This window comes from Kogia breviceps, chromosome 14 (assembly GCF_026419965.1).
Source record: "Kogia breviceps isolate mKogBre1 chromosome 14, mKogBre1 haplotype 1, whole genome shotgun sequence".
Taxonomy (NCBI): Eukaryota; Metazoa; Chordata; class Mammalia; order Artiodactyla; family Physeteridae; genus Kogia; species Kogia breviceps.
Window position 1 is genome coordinate 53348129 of NC_081323.1, and position 24561 is coordinate 53372689.

Below are 24561 nucleotides of genomic sequence, written 5' to 3' on the forward strand. Positions count from 1 at the left end.
AAGGGAAAACAAAGAAACAGACTCTCTCCTAGAGCTTCCAGAAGGAACTCAGCCCCGCCAACACTTTCATTTTAGCTTAGTGAGACCCGATTCAGACTCCTGACATCATGAACTATGTACTAATACATTTGTACTGTTTTAAGTCATTCAGTTTACGGTAATTACAGCTGCAATAGGAACCTAATACACTCACCAGTGCCCTTGGGGAAAAGTCCAGCCTGCTAAGTACGGCACACAAAGCCTTGTGGGACTGGGCTTCTGCCACTGTGACTCTGAGCAAATTTCTTAACTTCTATGGGCCTCAGTTTTACCATCTGTAAAATGGGGGAAAACACTCTAGGTCTGTAGTGAGATTAAGTGCAAGGACATATTTAAAGTACCTACTAGAGAGACTGCACACAGCACATCACCATTATTATCATCATCATTATTGTTGTTGTCACTATTATCATGGAGCAATTGACAGGGAGTTAGGAGGCCTGGGTTCCACTCCCCTCACTAGGACTCTGTTTCTGCATCTGTAAAAAAGGAAACAAACAAGAACATACAGGTTTGGCCGTCTCATCTTTCCTCTCTTCACTCTTTCCTGGTCACTGACCTGCATTCACTTCCTCAAACATGCTTCACTCTGTCTTCCTATTTAGTACATGCTGTTCCCTCTGCCTGGAATGCCCTTCCCATCCCCTTTACCAGATGAACTCCCATTTCCTCCTGGAAGTCTCTGCTGACCCCAATTAAAGTTGGTTAGACCTCACTGTTATGCATTCCCCAAACATCCTAAACTTCCTCTATCATAGTACTGATTTTCTTCTATTACTATGGCTTGGTTTTCATTTAGAAAAAAAAGAAAGACAAATCCAGATAAGAATATTTTGACCTATTTGCTTCAACTGGGTTGTTTAAAAAAAACCATTTCAAATAAACTTGACATAGTTGAAGTTTCCTCTCCTCCCTCCTCCTCCTTAATTCTCTCCCCACAGGCAACGCTGTCATGAATTGGGTGTGCGTCTTTCCAGTCTGTGTTTTTAAACTTGGAATACCTATATGCCCATAAGTATATAGAATATACTTTCGTATGTGTGTTTATAATTAACACAAATGTAACCTTTAAAAATATTTGTCAGGGCTTCCCTGGTGGCGCAGTGGTTGAGAATCCGCCTGCCGATGCAGGGGACACGGGTTTGTGCCCCGGGCAGGGAAGATCCCACATGCCGCGGAGCGGCTGGGCCCATGAGCCATGGCCGCTGAGCCTGCGCGTCCGGACCCTGTGCTCTGCAACGGGAGAGGCCACAACAGTGAGAGGCCTGCGTACCACAAAAAAAAAAAAATATATATATATATATATATATATATATATATATATATATATATATATATATATATGTCATACTACAACTTTCTTTTATTGATCCAACAATAGGTTTGGGGGCTATTTCCATGTTGATATAGAGCTGGATCACTCATTTTAATCACTGTGTTTTGTTATTAGGGTATATCCCCTTTTATTCATCCATCCCCCTACTAATGGACATTTAAATCATTTCTAATATTTTCCACTAATATAAAGAATGCTTTATATTATATGCAAAGAACATCCTTATACATATGACCTATGCACAAGTGTTCAAATTTCTTTAGGGAAGGTTGTCACCTTGCACATTAGCTGCAAAACAAAAGGTAGTCCATGGGCTGTGCAGCTGTATTCAGAGAGTCTATGGGCTGTATATCCAGTAGTTGAATCGACGAGTTGTAAGGTGTGTGCCTTTTCAACTTTATGAGATATTGCCAAATTGCCTTCCAAAGTGTGAATGTAATCATATAAAGATTCCTGTTTCCCAACATCCTCACAGACACTTGGCATGCATATGTGTTTTAATTTTTGTCTAGCTGATGTATTTAAAATCATCTCATAATTATTTTGATTTATGTATCTCAGTTGCCTATTGGCAATTCAAGATTTTTTCCGCTGAAAGTTCCCTATTTGTATATTTTGTCCACTTTTCCTTTGCAGGTTGTGGGGGAGAGTCTTTCTTAATGGTTTTCAGGAGTTCTTTGAATACTTGCCCTTTGTTATATAGGTTGCAGATTTTTACTCCTAGTCTATAGCTTGTCTTTTAATCCAATTTGCAATGTCTTCTGTTACATGGCAGTTTAAATTTTGAGAGAGTCACAGATCAATTTTTCCCTCATGAGTTGTGCTTTATTAAGAAATCCTTCTTCACCATGAAGTCATAAAATTATATATATATGTATGTACGTATATACAGTTGACCCTGAACAACATGATTTTGAACTAAGCAGGTCCACGTATATGCAGATTTTTTCAGCAAATATGTACTACAGTAATATACAATCGGAGGTTGGTTGAATCCGAGGATGCAGAACCGTCTATAGGGAAGGCCAGCTGTAAAGCTATAGGTGGTTTTTCAACTGCTGGGGTTGGCACCCCTAACTTCCGCATTGTTCAAGGGTCAGCAGTAGTCCGAAATATTTGTTTGCCATATTTATTCTTTAATCCACTTGAATTAGGTATCTATTTTTTATTCCTATGGAATGCCAGTTTCTCAGTGCCATTTACTGAGTTCTCCATCCTTTCCCTTCTGATTTATGATGCCACCTCTGTGGTACATCAAGTTCACGCACACACACACACACACACACACACACACACACACACACACACCTGTGTCTGTTTTTAGGCTCTCCATTGTATTCCATTAAAATTTGCCTCTCCCTGTACCATAATGTGACTTAATAAGCAGAGAAATATCTCCCTTCCCCAACAAATACACTTTGTTGTTTTGGTTTGATAAGGGCTCTCAAAAATCCTGATTGGATTTGGGAAAATACATGTCTTTATGATATTGAATCTTCTCATCCACGTACATGGTGTATATCCCTTCACTTATTCAGACCTTCTTTAATGTCCTTCAATAATGTTTTGTACTTTTCTCTAAGAGAATATTAACTCCACAATCCTTGTTGTATTTGTTCACTGCTGTATCCTCAGAGTCAAGAATGGGGCAAGACATCGAGTAGATGCTTAATAAAAATTTGTTGTTTAATGAATTTCTTGCATATATTTTGTTAGATACATTCCTACATAACTTACGTTTTGTTGGTATAAAACAACAACAACAAAATTTTTTAAATAGTTTCTAATCAGCTATATAGATATAGGTATATAGATTCCAGGGCAGTGGGGAAGTGAGGCAGGGAAGGACAGGGAGCCAATATAGGGTGCAATGATGAATAAATTGACACTTCAGGTTATACGCAGGGGAGAGACAAGATCAGATTTGTGTTTTAAAGGGCTCTTTGCCTGCAGTGCAGAGAATGAATTGGAATGGATAGGGCAAAGTGGGCACTAGTAGATAGGAGGCTACTGCAGGCATTGAGGCGAGTCCTGGCATACTTGGTGCCTAAGAATTAGAGTGACTGGGAGAGATCAGAAGTGACCGATTGGCCAGGTGACCAACTGACCAGGTAACTCAGTGAGGGACCGAGTAAGGAAACTTAGAACCATCGCATTGACCAAAAACTGACAACTTTTCAGACGCAGCGCTATTAGTTCAACCGAAGTGCAGCCAGAGGAGACGCTAGGCAGTGAGTGCCCGCGGCTGGCAGCCGGTCTCTGGCCTGGTGTGCCCCAGGGTCGCGGAGGCGTGGGGCTGGGAGAGAAAGTAGAGGGGAGTAGGGGGGTCCGGGCCGCAATGACACGCAAGGGCTTCAATCAGCTCGAGACGGCTAGCTGCGCCGAACTTCGTGTCCTTGCCTCATCCAATCAGAGCGGCAGATCCTTCCCTCCGTCGCCTTGGCAACGGAACACAAAAGCTCGAGCGGGACGCGATGACGGTTTGGGTCGGGCCCTGCAGAATCGTATCATGTCGCGACAGAAGGTAGGGGTGCCCCTCGATCCAGATGTTCCATCGTCCCAGAAAGGGAGGGAAATTGCGGAGGGATTCAGAAATTGTGGGGTCCTCGTGGAGGGATTCCGGTTAGAATGGGAAGAAAAGGCTGAGTTCAGAGAAGAAACTACAAGTCCCGGCATGCCGCGCAACGCCGGAGTTCCTGCGCGAGTCCAAGAAACCCAATTTGCTGGCGGGAACTGTACTCAGTGATTTATGTGACCCCGGGGAAGCTCAGAATTTCGGATTTCCTGACCTGGAAAAGCTCTTAGAGATCTATTCACCTCGCGCCCTCTTGCGACTCGCTCATCCATCTATAATCCATCCATCCCTCCATCCATCCACCTCCAAAACGCTAATGTGTTTCTTTTCCCAGGCGACCCCATTGCTGGCCAATGAGGGCACAGAGGTGAATCTGACAAGCCCCTGCCTTCTAGGAGTGCACAGGCCAACTCCCCCATTTCAGAAGTGGGAAAGATTAGACCCAGAGAGAGGAATGAATTACTCTAGAATCCAGTTCTCCCACCTCAACCTGCTTCTTATCCCGTGTTGCACCTCTGATGAATGGTACCTAAAGAAATAAATTTCTTTATTTCCCTCCCAGAGCATTAAAATGAGTGATTACATTGGGCCCACCTGTATACTCCAGGATAATCTCTGTTTTAAAGTCAGTTGATTCCAAACCTTAATTCCATCTACAACCTTAATTTCCCTTTGCCATGTAATGTAACATATTCACAGGTTCTAGGGATTAGGACATGGACACATTTTTTTAAATTGTTTTTTTGTTTTTTTAAATTTAATTAATTTATTTATTTTTGGCTGCGCTGGATCTTCGTTGCTGCGCGCGGGCTTTTGCAAACGGGGCCTACTCTTCGTTGCGGTGTGCGGGTTTCTCATTGCCGTGGCTTCTCTTGTTGCAGGTCATGGGCTCTAGCCATGTCGGCTTCAGTAACAGTGGCGCACGGGCTTAGTTGCTCTGCTCTGCGGCACGTGGGATCTTCCCCGACCAGGGCTTGAACCTGTGTCCCCTGCATTGGTAGGCGGATTCTTAACCACTGCACCACCAGGGAAGCCCGAGGACATGGACACATTTTGAGGGAGCTTTATTTTGTTTACCACAATATACTATTATCAAATAATTGGAAAATTAAAATTTAAAAATTTACAATGGCATCACAAAATCAAATACCTATGAATAAATCTAATTTAAAATGTTCAAGACTTCTATACTGAAAACTAGAAGACATTGTGGAAAGAAATTGAAGACTTAAATTACTAGAGATAGACCATATTCATGGAGTGATGAACTCAATAGGTTATGGTGTCACTTCTTCCCCAAATGATCCGTACATTCAATACAATCCCAACAAAAAACCCAACATACTTTTTTTGATAGAATAGCAAACTGATCCTAACATTTTTAAATTAATTAATTTTTGGCTGCGTTGGGTCTTCATTGCTGTACGGGGGCTTTCCCTAGTCTGTGGTGAGCAGGGGCTACTCTTCATTGTGGTGTGCGGGCTTCTCATTGCGGTGGCTTCTCTTGTTGCAGAGCATGGACTCTAGGCGCATGGGCTTCAGTAGTTGTGGCACTTGGGCTCAGTTGCTCTGCAGCATGTGGGATCTTCCCAGACCAGGGCTTGAACCCATGTCCCCTGCATTGGCAGGCGATTCTTAACTACTGCACCACCAGGGAAGTCTGATCCTAACATTTATACTGAAGTCCAAAGGACCTCAAATTGCAAAGACAATCTTGAAAAAAAAAGTTTGACTTACGCCACCTGATTTCAAAGATTTACTAGAAAGCTATGGTAATTAAGACAGTGTGGTAGTGACATAAGGGTAGACAAATAAGTCAATAGAACAAAATAAAGTCTAGAGATAGACCTACATATACATAGTCAATTGAATTCTGACAGAAGAAGCAAGGCAAGTCAGTGAGGAAAGGGAAGGTTTTTCAAGCAAAGACTCTGGAGCAACTGAATAAACATACATAAACATATGAGAATAGAAAAGATATTATAAAAAAAGATTAGGACACTTAACTAGTTCTGGAGGAATTAGAGGGGCTCTATCCCCTTCCACTGGCTTTTTGAGGGGTAGGATTGTGTGGTAGGCAGAATTCTAAGGTGACCCCCAAGATTCCCATCCTCAATGTACACACCTTGTATAATGCCCTCCCTCGAGTGTCAATGGAGCCTGTGAATTTGATGGGATAGTTATTACCATGATTACAATACATTATATAAGACTCCGCCATAGCTGACTTGGAGTGGGGGGAGGGTTGGAAATCAGAAGGACATGCTCCTGTTGGCCTGGAAGAAAAGCAACATCTATGTTGTGAACTGCCTTTGGGGGCCACTTCAAAAGGAACTGCAAGTGACCTCTAGGAGCTGAGAGCAGTCCCAGCCAATGACTAGCAAGTAAATAGGGACCTCAGTCCTACAACCCCAAGTTACAATTCTGCCAACAATCTGGATGATCTTGGAGGAGAACTCCAAGCCCCAGAGGAGAAACACAACTCCAGCCATCACCTTGATTGTAGCCTTGCAAGACCTGAGCAGAGGATCCAGCTAAGATGTGCCCAGATTCCTGGTCCAGGGAAACTGTGAGATATAGATTTGCACTGTTTTAAGCCACTAAGTTTGTGGTCATTTGTTATGCAGTGCAGCAGTAGAAAACTAATACAGATGGCACCTCTGTCCAAGGTGCAAAGGTCATCCTGCATCAGACCAATTTCTAGTTCTTTTTTCATATCTGCCTTAGGGATTAGTCTTATCAGGACTGAGGGCAAAACTGTTTTGGACATAGTCAGAGGAGAATAATACCTACCACCCTTTGAGGATTTGGAAGGTCCATTTTGGGTAGAAGGAATTAACATTGCTCTGAGTCTTTGACCCAGCTCCTCCTGGATCATAGGTCTAATCAGACATTCAAGGTTAAAGGAGGTCCACATCCTTCTCACAGAGCCTGCTGAGTTTAGCCCTCAAACTGGGGTTCATGGTTGGACTTTTAGAGCATTGAAAACCGGATGTTCACTATACTGGTCATGCATGTGGAGTAAGCCTACAGTGAGGTGGACCCTTGGATTCTTGGGGGTTCATTCCAAGGACCAAGTTACTAGGCACATGCTGACTAATAAGAACTTGGCCAGTCTGAACCTTCATGTCATAGCATCTGGGCAGTGTTGAGTCTGATAGTTTGAGCATTTTAATATCTACAGTAAGTTGATTTGGGAAGCAGGGTAGATATGCATAAAATTATATCACTTTCCTTTTCTCATTGCAGAATCAAAATTACAAGGGGCATGGATTACCAAAGGGAAAAGAGCGGTGAGTGGTCCCACCCAATACAATAAACCCAGAACTAACTGCCTGCTTGCTTGCTGCCTTCCTTCCTTCCCTTTGTCCATCCCTCCCTCCCCACTTCTTTACTTCAATAATGGTAATGATAATAAACAATTAGTGAGCACTTACCATGTGCCAGGCCCTGGGCTTGTTACTTTACTTGTATATCTCATTGAATCCTTACCACAATTCTTTGAAATAGATACTACTCTTATGTCCACTTTACAGATGGGGAAACTGAAGCTCAGGGAGGCTAAGGTACTTGCTCAAGACCACAGCATCTGTTAGTGGCAGAGCTTGTTGGACTCCATGGCCCATGTTGTGTCTAACTGTGTTTCCTTGCCTCCTTCAACAACCATGTGAAGTTGACTTGATAATGCAAATGTCAACTGCACTTTGAACTTCTGCATCACTCTGCATCAATAACCTGGTTATAGAACTCAGCACCTCTTTGGATTTCTTAAAAATAATCCACTTGCACAAAGCAGGAGTGAGCAATGTAGACTTTACTGAAGATTTTTGTGGGAATTAGAGGAGGTAGTTTACATTGCACACACCATGGCAAGTATTTTAGAATTTTCGATTCCCTATTTCATTATATATTTCTGTTCTTTCTAATGCCCTTCCTGGCTATACAACCTCTGGGGCGGGCATGCATGGCCTCTGACCTTTCTCTCATGCAGCACCCATGTTCTTTGCCTTCTTTGTCTCTGTACTGACTCCTTTCCACCAATTTCAAATCTTTCACTCTTGTATGCACAGTGTTCCACTGTGTTCCAGATCCTGGCCCTAAACTTACACATCCACTCCCACCTCAACAAAACAAAGAGCACTTCAGTTAACAGGACCCATCCATCTGTTTTATCAAGGCAGATATTGATTAGAAATGCATTTGGGGCTTCCGTGGTAGCACAGTGGTTGAGAATCTGCCTGCCAATGCAGGGCACACGGGTTCGAGCCCTGGTCTGGGAAGATCCCACATGCCACGGAGCAACTAGGCCCGTGAGCCACAACTACTGAGCCTGCGCGTCTGGAGCCTGTGCTCCGCAACAAGAGAGGCCACGATAGTGAGAGACACGCGCACCGCGATAAAGAGTGGCCCCCGCTTGCCGCAACTAGAGAAAGCCCTCGCACAGAAATGAAGACCCAACACAGCCAAAAATAAATAAATTAATTAATTTTTTTTAAAAAAAGAAATGCATTTGGCTACAAGTAACAGGAAACCCAACTAATAGTACCTTTAAAAAAATTGTGTTTCTTTTCCTCATGTAACAAAGAGTCTGGAGGGCTGATGCCGTGGTTCAACAATGTCAGAGCTAGTGTCTCTGTGATTGTCTTCACATTTTCCTGATGGACACCAAGTGGCTGCTACAGCTTCAGCCTTCATGTCATGATCAAGATGGGAAGAAGGGGGGAGGGCAGACTCAAGCCATCTCTCTCTTTCTCAAATCAAACGAATAAACACTTCCCAGGAACCTACCCTCCTTAGCAGTTTTATGCTTTTATCTTATTGACCCAAATTGTGTCACATGGACACCTCTAGCTGCCCGAGTGGCTAGGAATAAAAGTTACATAAGTGGCATTATACTATTATATTCTGCACCCTGCTTTTGTCTCACGAAATTATACTTTCAGTATTTATCCATGTTGGTGCATGTAGCTCTGGATACATTTTAACTACTGTATGAGTTCCATTATATACCACAAGTTGTTTATCTATCTGCCTTCTGAAAGACACTTAGGTTGTGTCTTACATTGGTTTCCTCCAGAAGCAGACCCTGAGATAAGGATGTGAGAGCAGATCGTTGATCTGGAAGGTGATTCCAGTAAGCATCGGCAGGGAAGTGGGGGAGTGAGACAGCTAAGGGAAAGAAACCAATAAAAAGTGCATTACTGACAGGTTATTGCTATGGGCAAGTGGGGCTCCATCCCGCCGGGGATTCCTATGAGATAGTGTAGAACACACCGTAGACTTAGCCCAACTGAGTGATGGAAGAGCCGGAGGATTTATCCATAAACTTCAGTCATCATTGGTTTTATGCTGTTGTGGGGAGGGCAGTTAACTCCCTGGTACTTCAGATCTACTCCAAGCACTGGCCGAGCAGACCAAGGGCTAGAAGAAGACTTCAGGTAAAGAACTGCTGGTGCTGGCAGAGGAAAGCCCTGTGATTTGCATGCACAGGAATGGCAAACGCCCAAGGGATAAGGATGGACCACCAACAGTGTGTGCTGCAGATTACTTCCATAAAAATATTAACAGTTACAGGTGAACATCCTTGTATGTATATTGCCGAGTACATATGTAGGGTATCTACCTAGGGTGTAGATCTAGCATAGAATTGCTGGGTGTAGAGTATATGCACATCCAACTTACTAAATATTGCCATGTGGTTCTTCAAAGTGCCTTCTACTGGCAGAGGAGGAGTTTCCATTTTAGCACATTGTTGCTAAAACTTGGACTTTTGGAGTTTTGCCAGTCTAATGTGTATGAAATAGTAATTGTTGGTTTTAATATGCCAAATTTCTCTCCAAAAGTTTATCCAATTTACACTCCCATCAGCATCACTATCATTTCTCCACATTCTCGCAAACACTTGGTATTTGCCTGATTTTAAATATTTTCTCCAATCTGATGGATTTGAACTTGTATTTCTTTATTGTTTTGGATTAGCTTTAAATATTCCACTATTTAGAGCAGTAGTTTTCAAAATTTGACCTCAGGATCCCTTTACAACTTAAAAATCATTGTGGACTCTAATAACTTTTGTTTATGTGGCTTATACTTATCAATATTTACCACATTAGAAATTTTTAATGATAAATTTTAAAAATACTTATTTATTAATTCATTTAAAAAGCAATCACATACTCATTACATGGAAGCATAGATAACATATTTTTATGAACTATAACTATTTTCTCCCTCCCCCAAATTTACTGAGATGAGTGGTGGTTGTTTTACATTTTTTGTGAGGCTCTTCAATGTCTGGCTTAATGGAAAATATTCAGCTTCTCAAATTTTCTGTATTCAATCTGTTGTGATACGTTGTTTTGCCTGAAAAGTAGGAAGAAAATCTAGCCTCACAAAGATATGTTGTGGAAAGGGGAGGACTTTGTGTACCCCTGAGAGTTGGGGACCTTGAGGAGTACTTGGACCACACATCAAGAACCACTGATTTGGGACTTCCCTGGTGGCGCAGTGGTTAAGAATCCGCCTGCCAATGCAGGGGACACAGTTTTCATCCCTGGTCCGGGAAGATCCCACATGCTGCGGAGCAACTAAGCCTGAGTGCCACAACTACTGAGCCTGTGCTCTAGACCCCGTGAGCCACAACTACTGAGCCTGTGTGCCACAACTACTGAAGCCCATGCCTAGAGCCCGTGCTCCACAACAAGAGAAGCCCGCGCATGCCATCAAAGAGTAGCCCCGGCTCACCACAACTAGAGAAAGCAACGAAGACCCAACGCAGCCAAAAAATAAATAAATAAATTAAAAAAAAAAAAAAAAAGAACCACTGCTCTAGGGAATTACAATATGCATCTTTAACTTATCACTATCTACCTTGACTCAATATTATACCACTTCATGTACAACATAAGAACCCTAGAACAGCATGCTCTGTTTACTCCCCTCCCATCTTTCAGGCTGCTATTTTTTTTTTTTTTTTTTTTTTTTGCGGTACGTGAGCCTCTCACTGTTGTGGCCTCTCCCGTTGCGGAGCACAGGCTCCGGACGCGCAGGCTCAGCGGCCATGGCTCACGGGCCCAGCTGTTCCGCGGCATGTGGGATCCTCCCAGACCGGGACACGAACCCGTGTCCCCTGCATCGGCAGGTGGACTCTCAACCACTGCGCCACCAGGGAAGCCCCAGGCTGCTATTTTTGTCATATATTTTACTTGTAAATATATTATAAACCCCACAATACATTCTTTTTTTTTTTACAAAGTAGGTTTTTTTTGGTTTTTTTGTTTTTTTTGGTTTTTTTTACTTTTTGGCCACACCACGTGGCACATGGGATCTTAGCTCCCTGACCAGTTATCGAACCCTCACCCCCTGCAGTGGAAGCGGGGAGTCTTAACCACTGGACTGCCTGGGAAGTCCCAGCCCTACAGTACATTCTCATTATATTCACTTTACATAGTTAACTGTTTGTTTTTTTAAATTAAGATATGTAAGAAAGTATTTCAAATTTACTCCATTCTTTATCCCTTCTTATAGGTCTGAATCTCCATCTGGTATAAGTTTCCTTCTATCTGAAGAACTTTCCTTTAAAATTCTTAAAAGATGATGTCCCTTTGTCTTTAGGCTTGCATTGTCTCTGATGAGAAGTCAGCTGTCCTTTACACTGTCTCCCCACCACCGCCCCGGCAGTTACACACACACATACACGCACACACCTGTATGTGTCTTTTTCCCTTGTCTGTTTTTAAGACTTCTCTGGTTTTCAGCAATTTGACTATTGTTTGTTTGCCTTTGTGTGTGTGTGTGTGTGTGTGTGTGTGTGTGTGTGTGTTTTGTATTTATTCTGCTTGGAGTTAATTGAGCTTCTTGGATCTGTGACTTGATAATTTTTAGTCAAATTGGAAAATTTTCAGCCATCATTTTTTTGAAAAATATTTTCCGTCCTATTTGCTCCCATCTCCTTCTGGGATTCCAATTACATGTATGTTAGATTGCTTTATATTATCCCATAAGGCACTGAGATTCTGTTCTTCTAAATTTTTTCTTTCTCTAATTCAGATCAAATAATTTCTATTGATCTGTCTTCAAATTTATTATCTTAAATTTTTTTCCAGCTTTATTGAGATATAATTGGCATAAAACATTGTGTGATTTAAGGTGGACAATGTGACAATTTGATACACATATATATATTGTAAAATGTTTACCACAATGAGGTTAGTTAACACATCCTTCACCTCACATAACTACCATTTTGTTGTTGTTGTTATGGTGAGAACACTTAAGATCTACTTAAGATGTACTCTGAGCAACTTTCAAGTCTATCATATAGTACAGTCACCCTGCTGTACATTAGATCCTCAAAACTCATTCCTCTTATAACTGGAAACTTGTACCCTTTGCCTAACATTACTATCCTTTTTTCTACGATGTGCAATCCCCTGTTGAGCTCATCCTATGAATTTTAAATTTCAGATACTATAATTTTCAGTTCTACATTTTTCCATTTTGGTTCTTTTTTTAGACTTTCAGTGTCTTTTCTGCAATAACTCATTATACTGATTAAATGTAATTAAATATATTTAATATAATTAAATATATTTACTCATTATATCCACCTTTTCATGTAAATTCTTTAACACATTTATAATATCTGTTTAAAGTCTTTAATAATTCCAATAATTGGGTTATTTATGAGTTTATCTCAGTTGGCTGTTTTTCCTCTTGATCATGCATTACATTTTTCTGCTTTATTATTGCATGTCTTATATATTTTTATATTCCATTCTGGTCATTGTGTATAAAAAACAGTGAAGACCAAAAAATTACACACACCCACACCCACATATGTGTATGTGTGTGTGTGTGTGTGTATACAGGCATACATCATTTTATTGTGTTTTGCTTTATTGCAGTTTACAGATATTAAGTTTTTTACAAATTGAAGGTTTGTGGCAACCCTGCATCAACCAAATCTATTGGTGCCATTTTTCCAACAGAATTGGAAAACTCCCTTTGTGTCTGTGTCACGCTTTGGTAATTCTCACAATATTTCAAACTGTTTCATGATTATTATATTTGTTATGATGATCTGTGATCAGCAATCTTTGATGTTACTACAACTCACTGAAGGCTCAGATGATGGTTAACTTTTTTTAGCAATGCAGTATTTTTAAATTAAGATATGTACATTTTAAAAAAGACACAATGTTATTGCACACTTAATAGACTACAATATAGTGTAAACATAACTTTTATATGCACTGGGAACATGGGTTGGACCAAAGCTTTAATTACACTGAGTTCACCCCAAGCCTAGCCTCCTGTACTGCCATTTTGAGCTTGTTAGTATTTGACCTGGGAGGAGATTGGACTGCAGTTCAGTTTTTTTGTTTGTTTGTTTGATTTTTGTTGTTGTTGTTGTTCATTTTTGAATTCAACTCTGGCAGGGCTGCCGGAATGCAAACACCATGTAAACATGCAGGAGTCTGGGTTTTCTCTCAACTGTACTGTTTTCTCTACTGTTCCTTTCTTAAGCAAATTTGCCAGAATCTGGTTTTGTTTGGTTTGGTTTTGGAATGGACCCTTCCAGATTTTGATTTGTTTTGCCATCCTACATATTGTATAAGCTCAGCTGATTTCTCCTGGTGCCACAAACTCTCTCTTCTTCCACGGCTGGCTTGTTCCTCCACTTGCCCACCTCAGGCCAGGCAGCCAGCCCAGATCTGGAAATGGCTGCATCTCTCTGCTCCCCCCCATGAAGGCCTTGTTTCTCTCTGGAATCAGTTCATCAAGTTTTCTTTTGTCTATTGCTCACCACTAGCCCCATGGACAAGTCTATTTATTTTGTACATTTTTTTCTCATTGTTACTATAGGATTGAAAGTCTTTTTTTTTCTTTTTTTTTTTAAGAAGATGTTGGGGGTAGGAGTTTATTAATTAATTTATTTATTTTTGCTGTGTTGGGTCTTCGTTTCTGTGCGAGGGCTTTCTCTAGTTGTGGCAAGCGGAGGCCACTCTTCATCGCGGTGCGCGGGCCTCTCACTATCGTGGCCTCTCTTGTTGCGGAGCACAGGCTCCAGACGCGCAGGCTCAGCAGCTATGGCTCATGGGCTTAGCTGCTCCGTGGCATGTGGGATCCTACCAGACCAGGGCTCGAACCCGTGTCCCCTGCATTAGCAGGCAGATTCTCAACCACTGTGCCACCAAGGAAGCCCAGGATTGAAAGTCAAGTGGAAGTCCTCTCCTTGGTATTTTAATATGCATTTCCTAATTATTGGTAAGTTGAGTATCTTTTAACATGCTTGTTGGTCATTTAAATTTCCTGTGCTATTAATTGCCTGTTCATAGCTTCTAGACATTTTTCTATTGAGTTTCTCTTTATCTTAATGATTTGTAGTAGTTCTTTATGTACTTGGTCCAAATCTCTTATGGATTACAAGCACCGCAAGTATTTTTTCTTAATCTATAGGTAGTCCTTTAACTTTATTTGTGGTATATTTTGTTATAGAGTTCTGTTATATATACAGAAAGTTGAGTATATCATAATTTTACAGCTCAATGAATTTTCATAAACTTAATATACCCACATCAGGAAACAGAACATCACCAGCATGTCCTCTTCTAATCATCTCTCGATAAAGGTAGCCATTATCCAGACATCTAAAGATGTGTTGGGAATTCCCTGGCAGTCCAGCAGTCCAGTTAGGACTCTGCACTTTCACTGCCAAGGGCCTGGTTCAATCCCTGATCAGGGAAATAAGATCCTGCAAGTTGTGCAGCCAAAAAAAAAAAAAAAAAAAAAAAAAAAGAACTGTTAATTTTTTAAATTGAATATTTTAATTGTGGATTCATATGCAGTTGTAAGAAATAATACAGAGAGATCTTATGTGCCCTTTACTCAGTTCCCCCCAGTGGTAACAGAGTAAAACTATAGCACAGCATCCAACTAGGATATTGACATTGATACAGTCAAGATATGGAATATTTCCATCACCACAAGGATCCCTCATAGTGCCTTTTATAACCACACCCACTTCCCCTCCCTCCCCCTCTTCCTCCCCATCCCAAAGTACTCTATCTTTAACCCCCAGCAACTGTTGTTCTGCTCTCTTTTCAATAATTTTGTCCTTTCAAAGAGTTTTTATAATGGAATCACATATTATATACTAACCTTTTGGGACTGGCCTTTTTCACTCAGCAACCTCACTAGAGATATATTCAGGTTGTTGAGTGTATAAACAGTTCATTCCTTTTTATTGCTGACTAGTATTCCAGGGAATGGATATACCACCATGCGTTTAACCACTTACCTATTGAAGGACATCTGGGTTTTCTTCTAGTCTGGGGCTATTATGAATAAAGCTGTTATGAACACTCAAGTACAGGTTTGTGTGTTAGTTTTCATTTCACTGGGGTAAATGCCCAGGAGTACAATTGCTGGGTTATATGGTAGTTGCATGCTTAGTTTTTTAAGAAACTGCCAAATTATTTTCCAAGGTGGCTGTACCATTTTATATTCCCATCAGCAATGTATGAGTGATTCAGTTTCTCTGTGTCCTTTCCAGCAGTTGATGTTGTCAGAGTTTTTTATTTTAGCCATTCTGATACTTGTGTATTGCTATATCATTGTGATTTTAATTTGTACTTCCCTAATGATAAACAATGTTGAACATCTTTCCATGTGCTCATTTGTCATCTGTATATCCTCTTTGGTGAAATATCTGTTCGTGTCTTTTGCCCATTTTTCTAATTGGATTTTCTTTTTAATGTTGAGTTTTGAGAAATCTGTTTTTTTTTTTTTGGCGGTATGCGGGCCTCTCACTGTTGTGGCCTCTCCCATTGCGAAGCACAGGCTACGGACGTGCAGGCTCAGTGGCCATGGCTCACAGGCCCAGCCGCTCCGCGGCATGTGGGATCTTCCTGGACGGGGGCACGAACCCACATCCCCTGCATCAGCAGGCAGACTCCCAACCACTGCGCCACCAGTGAAGCCCCCGAGAATTCTTCATGTATTCTAGATAGTAGTCCTTTGTCAAATATGTGGTTGCAAATATTTTCTCCTAGGCTGTACCTTGCCTTTTCATTGACTTAACAGAGTCTTTTAAAGAGCAGAAATTGTAATGAGATACCATCTCACACCGGTCAGAATGGCCATCATCAAAAAATCTAGAAACAATAAATGCTGGAGAGGGTGTGGAGAAAAGGGAACACTCTTGCACTGCTGGTGGGAATGTAAATTGATACAGACACTATGGAGAACAGTATGGAGGTTCCTCAAAAAACTACAAATAGAAATACCATACGACCCAGCAATCCCACTACTGGGCCTATACCCTGAGAAAACCATAATTCAAAAAGAGTCATGTACCAAAATGTTCATTGCAGCTCTATTTACAACAGCCAGGACATGGAAGTAACCTAAGTGTCCATCAACAGATGAATGGATAAAGAAGATGTGGCACATATATACAATGGAATATTACTCAGCCATAACAAGAAATGAAACTGAGTTATTTGTATTGAGGTGGATAGACCTGGAGTCTGTCATACAGAGTGAAGTAAGTCAGAAGGAGAAAAACAAATACCGTATGCTTACACATATATATGGAATCTAAGAAAAAATATGTCATGAAGAGACTAGGGGTAGGATGGGAATAAAACACAGACCTACTAGAGCATGGACTTGAGGATATGGGGAGGGGGAAGGGTAAGCTGTGACAAAGTGAGAGAGTGGCATGGACATATATACACTACCAAACGTAGGGTGGATAGCTAGTGGGAAGCAGCCGCATGGCACAGGGAGGTCAGCTAGGTGGTTTGTGACCACCTCGAGGGGTGGGATAGGGAGGGTGGGAGGGAGGGAGACGCAAGAGGGAAGAGACATGGGAACATATGTATATGTATAACTGATTCACTTTGTTGTAAAGCAGAAACCAACACACCATTGTAAAGCAGTTATACTCCAATAAAGATATATATTTTTAAAAAAGCAGAAATTGTTAATTTTGAAGGTGTCCAATTTATCAGTTTTCCCTTTTATGGACCATGCTCGTAGTGTCAAATCTAACAATTCTTTGCCTAGCTCTTAGATCCCCCAAATTTTCCTCTATGTTTTATAATTTTACATTTTACACTTCTGTGATCCATTTTGAGTTAAAGTATAAAGTACTTTATACTTTATATAAAGTACGAGGTTTGGGTTTCCCCGGTGGCTCAGGGGTTGAGAGTCCGCCTGCCGATGCAGGGGACACGGGTTCGTGCCCAGGTCTGGGAAGATCCCACATGCCGTGGAGCGGCTGGGCCCGTGAGCCATGGCCGCTGAGCCTGCACATCTGGAGCCTGTGCTCCGCAACGGGAGAGGCCACAAACAGTGAGAGGCCTGCGTACCGCAAAAAAAAAAAAAAAAAATTAAAAAAAAAAAAATGAGGTTTAAGCCTAGGTTCATTTTTTGCAGGTGCATATCCAATTCTCCAGCTCCATTTATTGAAAAGGCTATTCTTCCTCCATTGAATTGCTTTTGTTCATTTGTCAAAATTCAGTTGGGCAGGGACTTCCCTGGTGGTCCAGCAGTTAAGACTCCACGCTCCCAATGCAGGAGGCCCAGGTTTGATCCCTGGTCAGGGGACTAGATCCTGCATGCTGCAACCAAGGGCCCGCACACAGCCAGATAAATAATTTTTAAAAATTCAGTTGGGCATATTTGTGCGGGTCCATCTCTTGGTTGTTTGTTCTGTTCTCTTGGTCTTTGTGTCTCTTTCTCTGTGAATACCACACAGTCTTGATTATTGTAGCTATATAATGTTTTGAAATTGGTTAGACTGATTTACCCCACTTTATTCTTCTTTTCAAAATTGTTTTAGATATTCTAGTTCTAATATCTTTGCCTTTCCACATACATTTTAGAATTATCTATATCTACAAAAAAATCTTACTGGGATTTTGATCCCAAGAATCGCATTAAATCTGCACACCACTTTGCGAAGAATTGACATCTCTACTCTGCTAAGTCTTCCAATCCATGAACACGGTAGGGTTCTCAGTTTATCTAGATCGTCTCTGAATTTTTGCATCAGCATTTTGTAGTTTTTAGTACATAAGTCCTGCACATGTTTTGTTAGATTTGCACCTAAATATTCCTCTTTTTAAAAGTAATAGTTGTAAATTGTATTTTTAATTTCAGAGTTCATGTGTTCATTGATAGTATATAGAAATATAACTGATTTGTATGTTCATCTTATATCCTGTGGTCTCATTGTACTCACCTATTAGTTCATGAATTGTTTTTTAGATTCCATGGGAATTTTTACACAGTCATCTGCAAAAAGGGACAGTTTTCTTTCTTCCTTTCTGACCTATGTCCCTTTTATTGCCTTATTGCACTGGTTAGAACTTCTAGTGCTATGTAGAATAAGAGTTGTAAGATTGGACATCCTTGCTTTCTTCCAGTGTTCTTCACATATTCTTCTAATGTGTTCTTAATTACTCATTGAAACATTTTTATGATGGCTGCTTTAAAATATTTGTCAGATCATTCTAACACATCTGCCATTTTGGCATTGGTATCTATTGATTTTTCTTAGTTACATTGAGATTTTCCTGATTCTTGGTATGACAAGTCATTTTCAGTTGAAACCTGAACATTTGGGGTATTATGCCATAGAACTCTGGATCTTGTTTAAACCTCTTTTAGGTGACATTTTCTGACACCACTCCGGCCAGGGAAGGGGACCAAAGTCATGGTACTACCTCATTACTACCATAGAGTGTAGAAGGCCAGGTTCCCCACTTGACCTCCATTGACACTTGAGGGTGAAGGGGGTTCCTTCCTACTGCTGGGTGGAATGGGAGTTCTGACCCCGCTAGGCCTCTGCTGACCCACCCTGGCCGGGAGGGTTAGGAGCTCCTTGCAACTGACTGCTCCCCACCTGACCCACATGAACACCACAGGAAGTGCCGCCTCATTACCACTGGGTGGTAGTGAAAGTCCTGACTCTCCACTAGGCCTCCCTTGACCTCAGCCCAAGGGAGACGGGTGCCTCCTTACTGCCAGGTGGGGGTGGAAGCCCAGGCACGTGATGTCCACTGACACAGCAGGGGTGGGCACCTCACTACCACCTGCTAGGGATGAAAGTCCCAGCTACGTCTTTGACCTCCTCTGACACCAGCCTAGCCAGGGGTCTTGGGGGATGTTGGGTACCTTGTTACCACCTGGTGGGAAGTCTAGATTCCCCACTGAGCCTTTGCTAGCATAAGTGAGCGTGGGCCACAGATTTGTTTCTGCCGGCGTTGGCCAGAGTAGAGAAGTTATTGTCTTAAGTCTTCCTTTCCTGGTTTTATCAGCTGGAGAGAGCAGGCTTTTGCTGGAAGTTTTTTTTTTTTTGTCTGTGCCCATTGGTGTTTCAGACTTGCTAGCTTCTTCATCTCCACATCTGGGATCTATGAGGCAAAAAGATAACCCAGGGAATTCACCACATGCTGTTCCATGGGTCCTGAGATCCTTAGCTGATCTGCCTTTTTCTGTCCACCTTTCAGGGTCTTCTTATACTTGTTTTATATCTAATGTCCTAGGGCTTTAGTTGTCCTGGTAGGAGGAAGAGGGAAAATATATACATTCCTTCTTCTCAGATGAGTGACAGAAAGGGGGATTTGCAAAAACATATCATTTAGTATAAGGATTAGCCATGGCATATGTAAAGCAACCAGACCATAAAAGGCACTGAAGAAAATGATTGCTATTATTTTTCAATGATTCAAAAATTCTATCATTCTCAATTTGATTATTTTGTTTCATGCTATGATGCTAAATTCTAAAATTCAGTAATTCTATGTTTTGGCATTTCCATGTATGGAACTTGACTTTTCTTCCTTTCCCTTTTTTCCTATCCCTGGACTGTCCTAGGGAAATAGTTGATTCTGAGCAAGTGTTCCATTGCCATGTCTTGCAGAGAGCAGAGAACATCAATCCGGTTCAAGACCACTCTTATGAATACTCTCCTGGATGTCCTTCACCACAGGCCAGGATGGGTGGAAGTAAAGGAGTAAGAAACCCTCACCCCCAGCCTTGTCTCTCCTTCCCTTTGTCTCACAGGTCCTTGTCTCGTTTCGTTTTTGTCCCAGTTCCCTTGGGTGCCACTGGGACTTGTCCCAATTTGGCTGTGACAGGGGCCAACATTTATTTAGCATTCACAATGTGTTAGGTGCATTACTGATGCCATCTCTGTCTTATTTAAGCCTTATAACCATCCAGAAAGATGTGATTATGTTCAGAAGTATTAAGCCAGTTGTTTAAGGTCACACAGCACGTAAGTGTCAGAGTGGGATTCAAACCCAGTTCAGTTTGACTATTCCACAGCCAGTGTTCTATAGCTCTCTATGCAACCATCACAGACCTGTGGGGTGAATCCTCCGGTGATGGCAGGTCCTGGCCACTTACTAGTTCTGTGACCTTGAACAAGTTTTTTGACCCCTAAGCCTACGTTTCTTCTTCTATGCTGGGCCCTGGGGATACTGAGATGAAAAAGCAAACAATCCCTGGCACGTAGTAGGTGTTAATATTAATGAAGGTTAAGGTTTGGATGCATGTAACAGAGACACAAAATAAACGAGGCTTTGACAGACTAGAAGTTTATTTACCCCTCCCACTGAAGTCCAGATGTAGGAGGTTCAGAGATGGTATGGAAATGTGGGACCCATCTGCTTCCGTCTTTCCACTCTGCTGTCCTTTGAGTGAGGCCCTCGTCCTCATGGTCTGAGGTGGTGTTCCTGCACATTCCAAGCAGCAGGAGGTAGGAAGGAGACAAGAAAAGGCATGTCCTACCCTTGAAGGACGCAACTCAGAAGTCCCTCACATTTCACTGGCCAGAACTTAGCCATGTGGACACACCTAGCTGCAAGGGAATCTGAAAAATGTAGACTACATTTTCCAGGTAAATGTTGGAAATTCTATGACTGTAGAAAAAGGAGAGAATAGGTATGAGGGGTGAGGGCAACCAGCTACCCTGCCAGGGTCCTCAATAAATATTTGTTGCATAACAACAACTAAGCCTCCTAGACACTCTTCCGCACTTTACAAGCATGACCTCTTTGAATCATGCCATCAAACCTTCCAGTAGGTGCTATTATCGTCCCCATTTTCCTGATGAGAAAACTGGACAAAAAGAGGAAAGATATACCATGTTGGAAAATGAAAAATGTACTCATCTTGTCAGGGCTCGAGCTAGGGTTTGCACCTAGTCTGGCTGTCTGCAGAGTCCCAGGTTCATCCTCCCTGTTCTAGCAGCCCCTCAGTAATTGAAGGAACAAATGAGTGAATAGGTGAGTCCGTGGTTCCTGCTGCCTGGTGCTGGAGTCTAACAGAGGAGACAGACCCTTACTAAACATCCCACAAAAAAATTAGGAATTGGCTGACGGTGGCAAGTGTGGTATGGGTAATACAAGATGGCAGAGTCCTCTCTCTGGCACTTTGGAGTATTACAGTGATGGTGATGATGGTGATGGTGGTGATGATGGAAGCTACTGTGGATTTCCCTTCTTGGTTCTCTCATGTATCACACTAATATCAGAATGAGTTTTCCTTCCCTGGATCCAGAAGAACTGGATGTAGTGGAGGATGAGGCGGAGGAGGTGACCGGCAGGTGTATGGGAAAAGGCACTGTCCTGACCTGTCATGTGATCTGAGGCTGCCCCCTGTTTCTCCTCAGCCTTGCTCCATGGTCAAGTGGAAGAAGGTCTGAGGGTTTGTCTGGTGCTGAAGGTGTGGGAGTCCATGAAGCAGGTGGTTTCCTGGCTGATCCCAAATTGCCTCGAGAGTCCTCAAGTCAGGAAAGACTAGAGGCCAGGACCTTTACACCAGACATGGCTCTGTGAATGTGAGGCCTTGTCCTTAGGACCTAAGCTGGGGTCTGGTATTTCCAGACAGAACGAGGTCCCAATTCAGACCATCAGCCTGTTAGGTCAGAGTTTGGAACAGACGTGGCCAGAGCTGTCCCCTCCCTTGCTTCCCACAAAGAAAGCTGTCCTTGATGCCTGGAACTGCAGCACCCATCTTGTGACCTTGAGGTGATGAGCATGAAGACAGCATGTTAAGGATGGCAGAATGAGAAGGTAGAAAGAACCTGGATTTCCTGTTGGCCTTGTTGAGCAGTTTAATGTCTTCCCAGGTGATTTAAGAGCAACTTGACTGTGATCATCATGAAGACGGTGTACAAAATGAACAAACTTGTGGAATTAGAAAAGAATCCAAAATCCACATCATGGTCTACAAGACCCTGTTTTTTGGGCCCTACTCTAGTTTCAGTGTCATCCCTTATGTTTTTCCCTCCACTCTGGCTTTTTTTTCATATCCTTGAATGAGCCCTTTCCAACCTCAGGGCCTCAGTTCCTGCCCTTCCCTCTCCTGGAACCCTCTCCCCACTGCCCTTGAGCTGGCTGTCCCTCCTTACCATTCAGATCTAAGCTGAAAGGTCAGCTCCACAGGGTAGCCTCCACCTAAATAGGTCCCTCAGCTGCTCTGCCTCATGGCCTCCAACTGGGTTATTCCAACTGGGTTATAACATTTCACAATTCCTCATTAGACAGTTGTGTATTTGTTTCCTTGTTTATTTTTTATCTTCCCCACAGGACTGTATGTACCACCTGGCCAGGTGTTTTTGTTCCCCCTATATCCTTGCATCCAACATTGTCTCTGACACCAAGACAGCCTCAACACCTATGTGTTGTATGAATGAATGAATAATTCATTATTCATTCATTCATCCATTATTCATTCAACTAAAACAAAAGGTAGGTTTAAAAAAAAAAGCAAATTGTGAAAGGAAATAGACAAAAGTAGCTCTAACCACGGAGCTTGGGATCTGGAGCCCAATGGCCTGAGTTCCAGTCCTGCTCTGCCACTTACTAGCTTATGAACTTAGGTGAGTTCCTTAACCTCTCTGTGCCTCACTTCACTCATCTTTAAAATGGGCATAATAAAAGAACCTAACACTTAACAGTTACTATGATGATTAATGAGTTAATATTTGTAAAGTGCTTAGAACAGTGTCTGGCACATGGGAAATGGAAGTAAGTATTAGCCATTAGAAAGCTTTAAGAACATGCCAAACAATGTCATGTGCCACATATGGATATGCACATATATACACAGTAAAACTATAAAGACACTCACAGAAATGATCCCAAATTCAGGCTAATGGCTTCCTTTTGGACAGGAGAGTAGGAGATAGAATCAGTCAGGAATATACATGGGGCTTCAGTTATATCTGTAATTTTTTACTAAAAAATTGGAAGTGATCATGGTGGTGCATTTCATTTCCTGTCCAGTCTTTTTCAAGCACCTCCTCTGTGTACTCCAGCTCTGGTATCTGGATTTGGTAGATCAGTCTGGTTCCCTGTCCCCCTCTCTGGCATGGTGGTGAAGAGCAGGGTCAGAATTTGGAGTCGGGCAGGGTTGGCTGTGAATCCTGAGGCTGCCATGTCCTCACTGAGCAAGGCTATCCCTGTCTTAGGGATCCAGGCATGATCGTAGTCACTTTTGGGGCTGCTCTGAGGATTCAGTGAGAGGAGGGCTTTCTGAACAGGGAAGAGCTTATAAATGTTGCCTGTTTCAACTGCTTGGTAATGTGGGCTTAGGGGTGCCTACTTGGATGCTTCTAGAGCCCAGGCAGGTAACATGACCAGGTAAGGTTGGCCCGTTGTCATGGGCCATAGGGCATGGTGGGGACTGGGATCTGGAGAGGGTGTGCCCTAAGGCGGTGGGTGACCCGGAGCATCTGGGCTCAACGTGGCCAGATCTGCTGATTGTTCGAAGGAAGCCAGTAGCCTGGATTTTTGCAGGGACATTTCTGTAGTTTTCACTCTGGCCTCACAAAGTACCTGGTGGGCAGCGACAGCCCGAGGCCACCTCCTTGAGACTTACCTGATGGACACACGGCTGCTTACCCCTCAGCTGCACCTCCCTGGGCCCCAGATCCCCAGCAGTGCTGAGGCCCTCAGGTCCTGACTTTTGTCCCACCCCCACCCCCAGGGAAGGGGAATGGGATTTCTACTGGTGCGATGTCAGCTGGCTCCGGGAGAATTTCGACCACACCTACATGGATGAGCACGTGCGGATCAGTCACTTCCGAAACCACTACGAGGTGAGCTGGGTGGGCCCAGGGGACTGGGTGTGGCTATGAGGAGGAGCTGGCTTGGGGGTACAAGGACCAGAATGGAAAAGTACAAGGGAATTTGGGGTACATGCCAGGTGAGAGATATGTGCCCTAGATTCATGATGAGTTAAATAGTGGGCGGGGATAGGGATCTCAGACCTGAGGAACAGGCCACCTTGGGGAGGGGACTGAGGTCATGGGCTGTCTGGCTTCAGGTGCAAAGGCTGAAGAAGCAGGATGCTTGAGGGATTATGTGATTTCAGGGTGAGGCAAGTTGAGCTGTTTGGAGTCTGGAGATGGGAGGGAGGACTGGGAGGAACCCTACCACAAAGATGACACTAGAGGGGCCAGTGGTGGGAGATTTAAAAAGCTTAGTGCAGCTTAGCAGTTAGAAAAAGAACTTTGGCTTCAGACAGGCCCGGGTCAAACCCTGGCTGTGCTGCCTGTTAGCTGGATAGCTCTGGGCAACTGACA

General features: G+C 42.6%; 1 protein-coding gene across 2 annotated transcripts in view; it reads left to right on the forward strand.

Moving 5' to 3' along the window:
* The window catches only part of TTLL9 (tubulin tyrosine ligase like 9), a 66084-nt gene that overhangs the window by 3055 nt on the left and 38468 nt on the right, over positions 1-24561 (forward strand). For both annotated transcript variants that reach the window (XM_059038277.2, XM_067014227.1), the window contains exons 2-4: positions 7200-7243; positions 19888-19980; positions 23964-24075. In XM_059038277.2, coding sequence (XP_058894260.1) covers positions 19925-19980; positions 23964-24075 — 168 coding nt within the window. In that variant the 5' untranslated portion in view covers positions 7200-7243; positions 19888-19924. The remainder of the gene's footprint in view (positions 1-7199; positions 7244-19887; positions 19981-23963; positions 24076-24561) is intronic.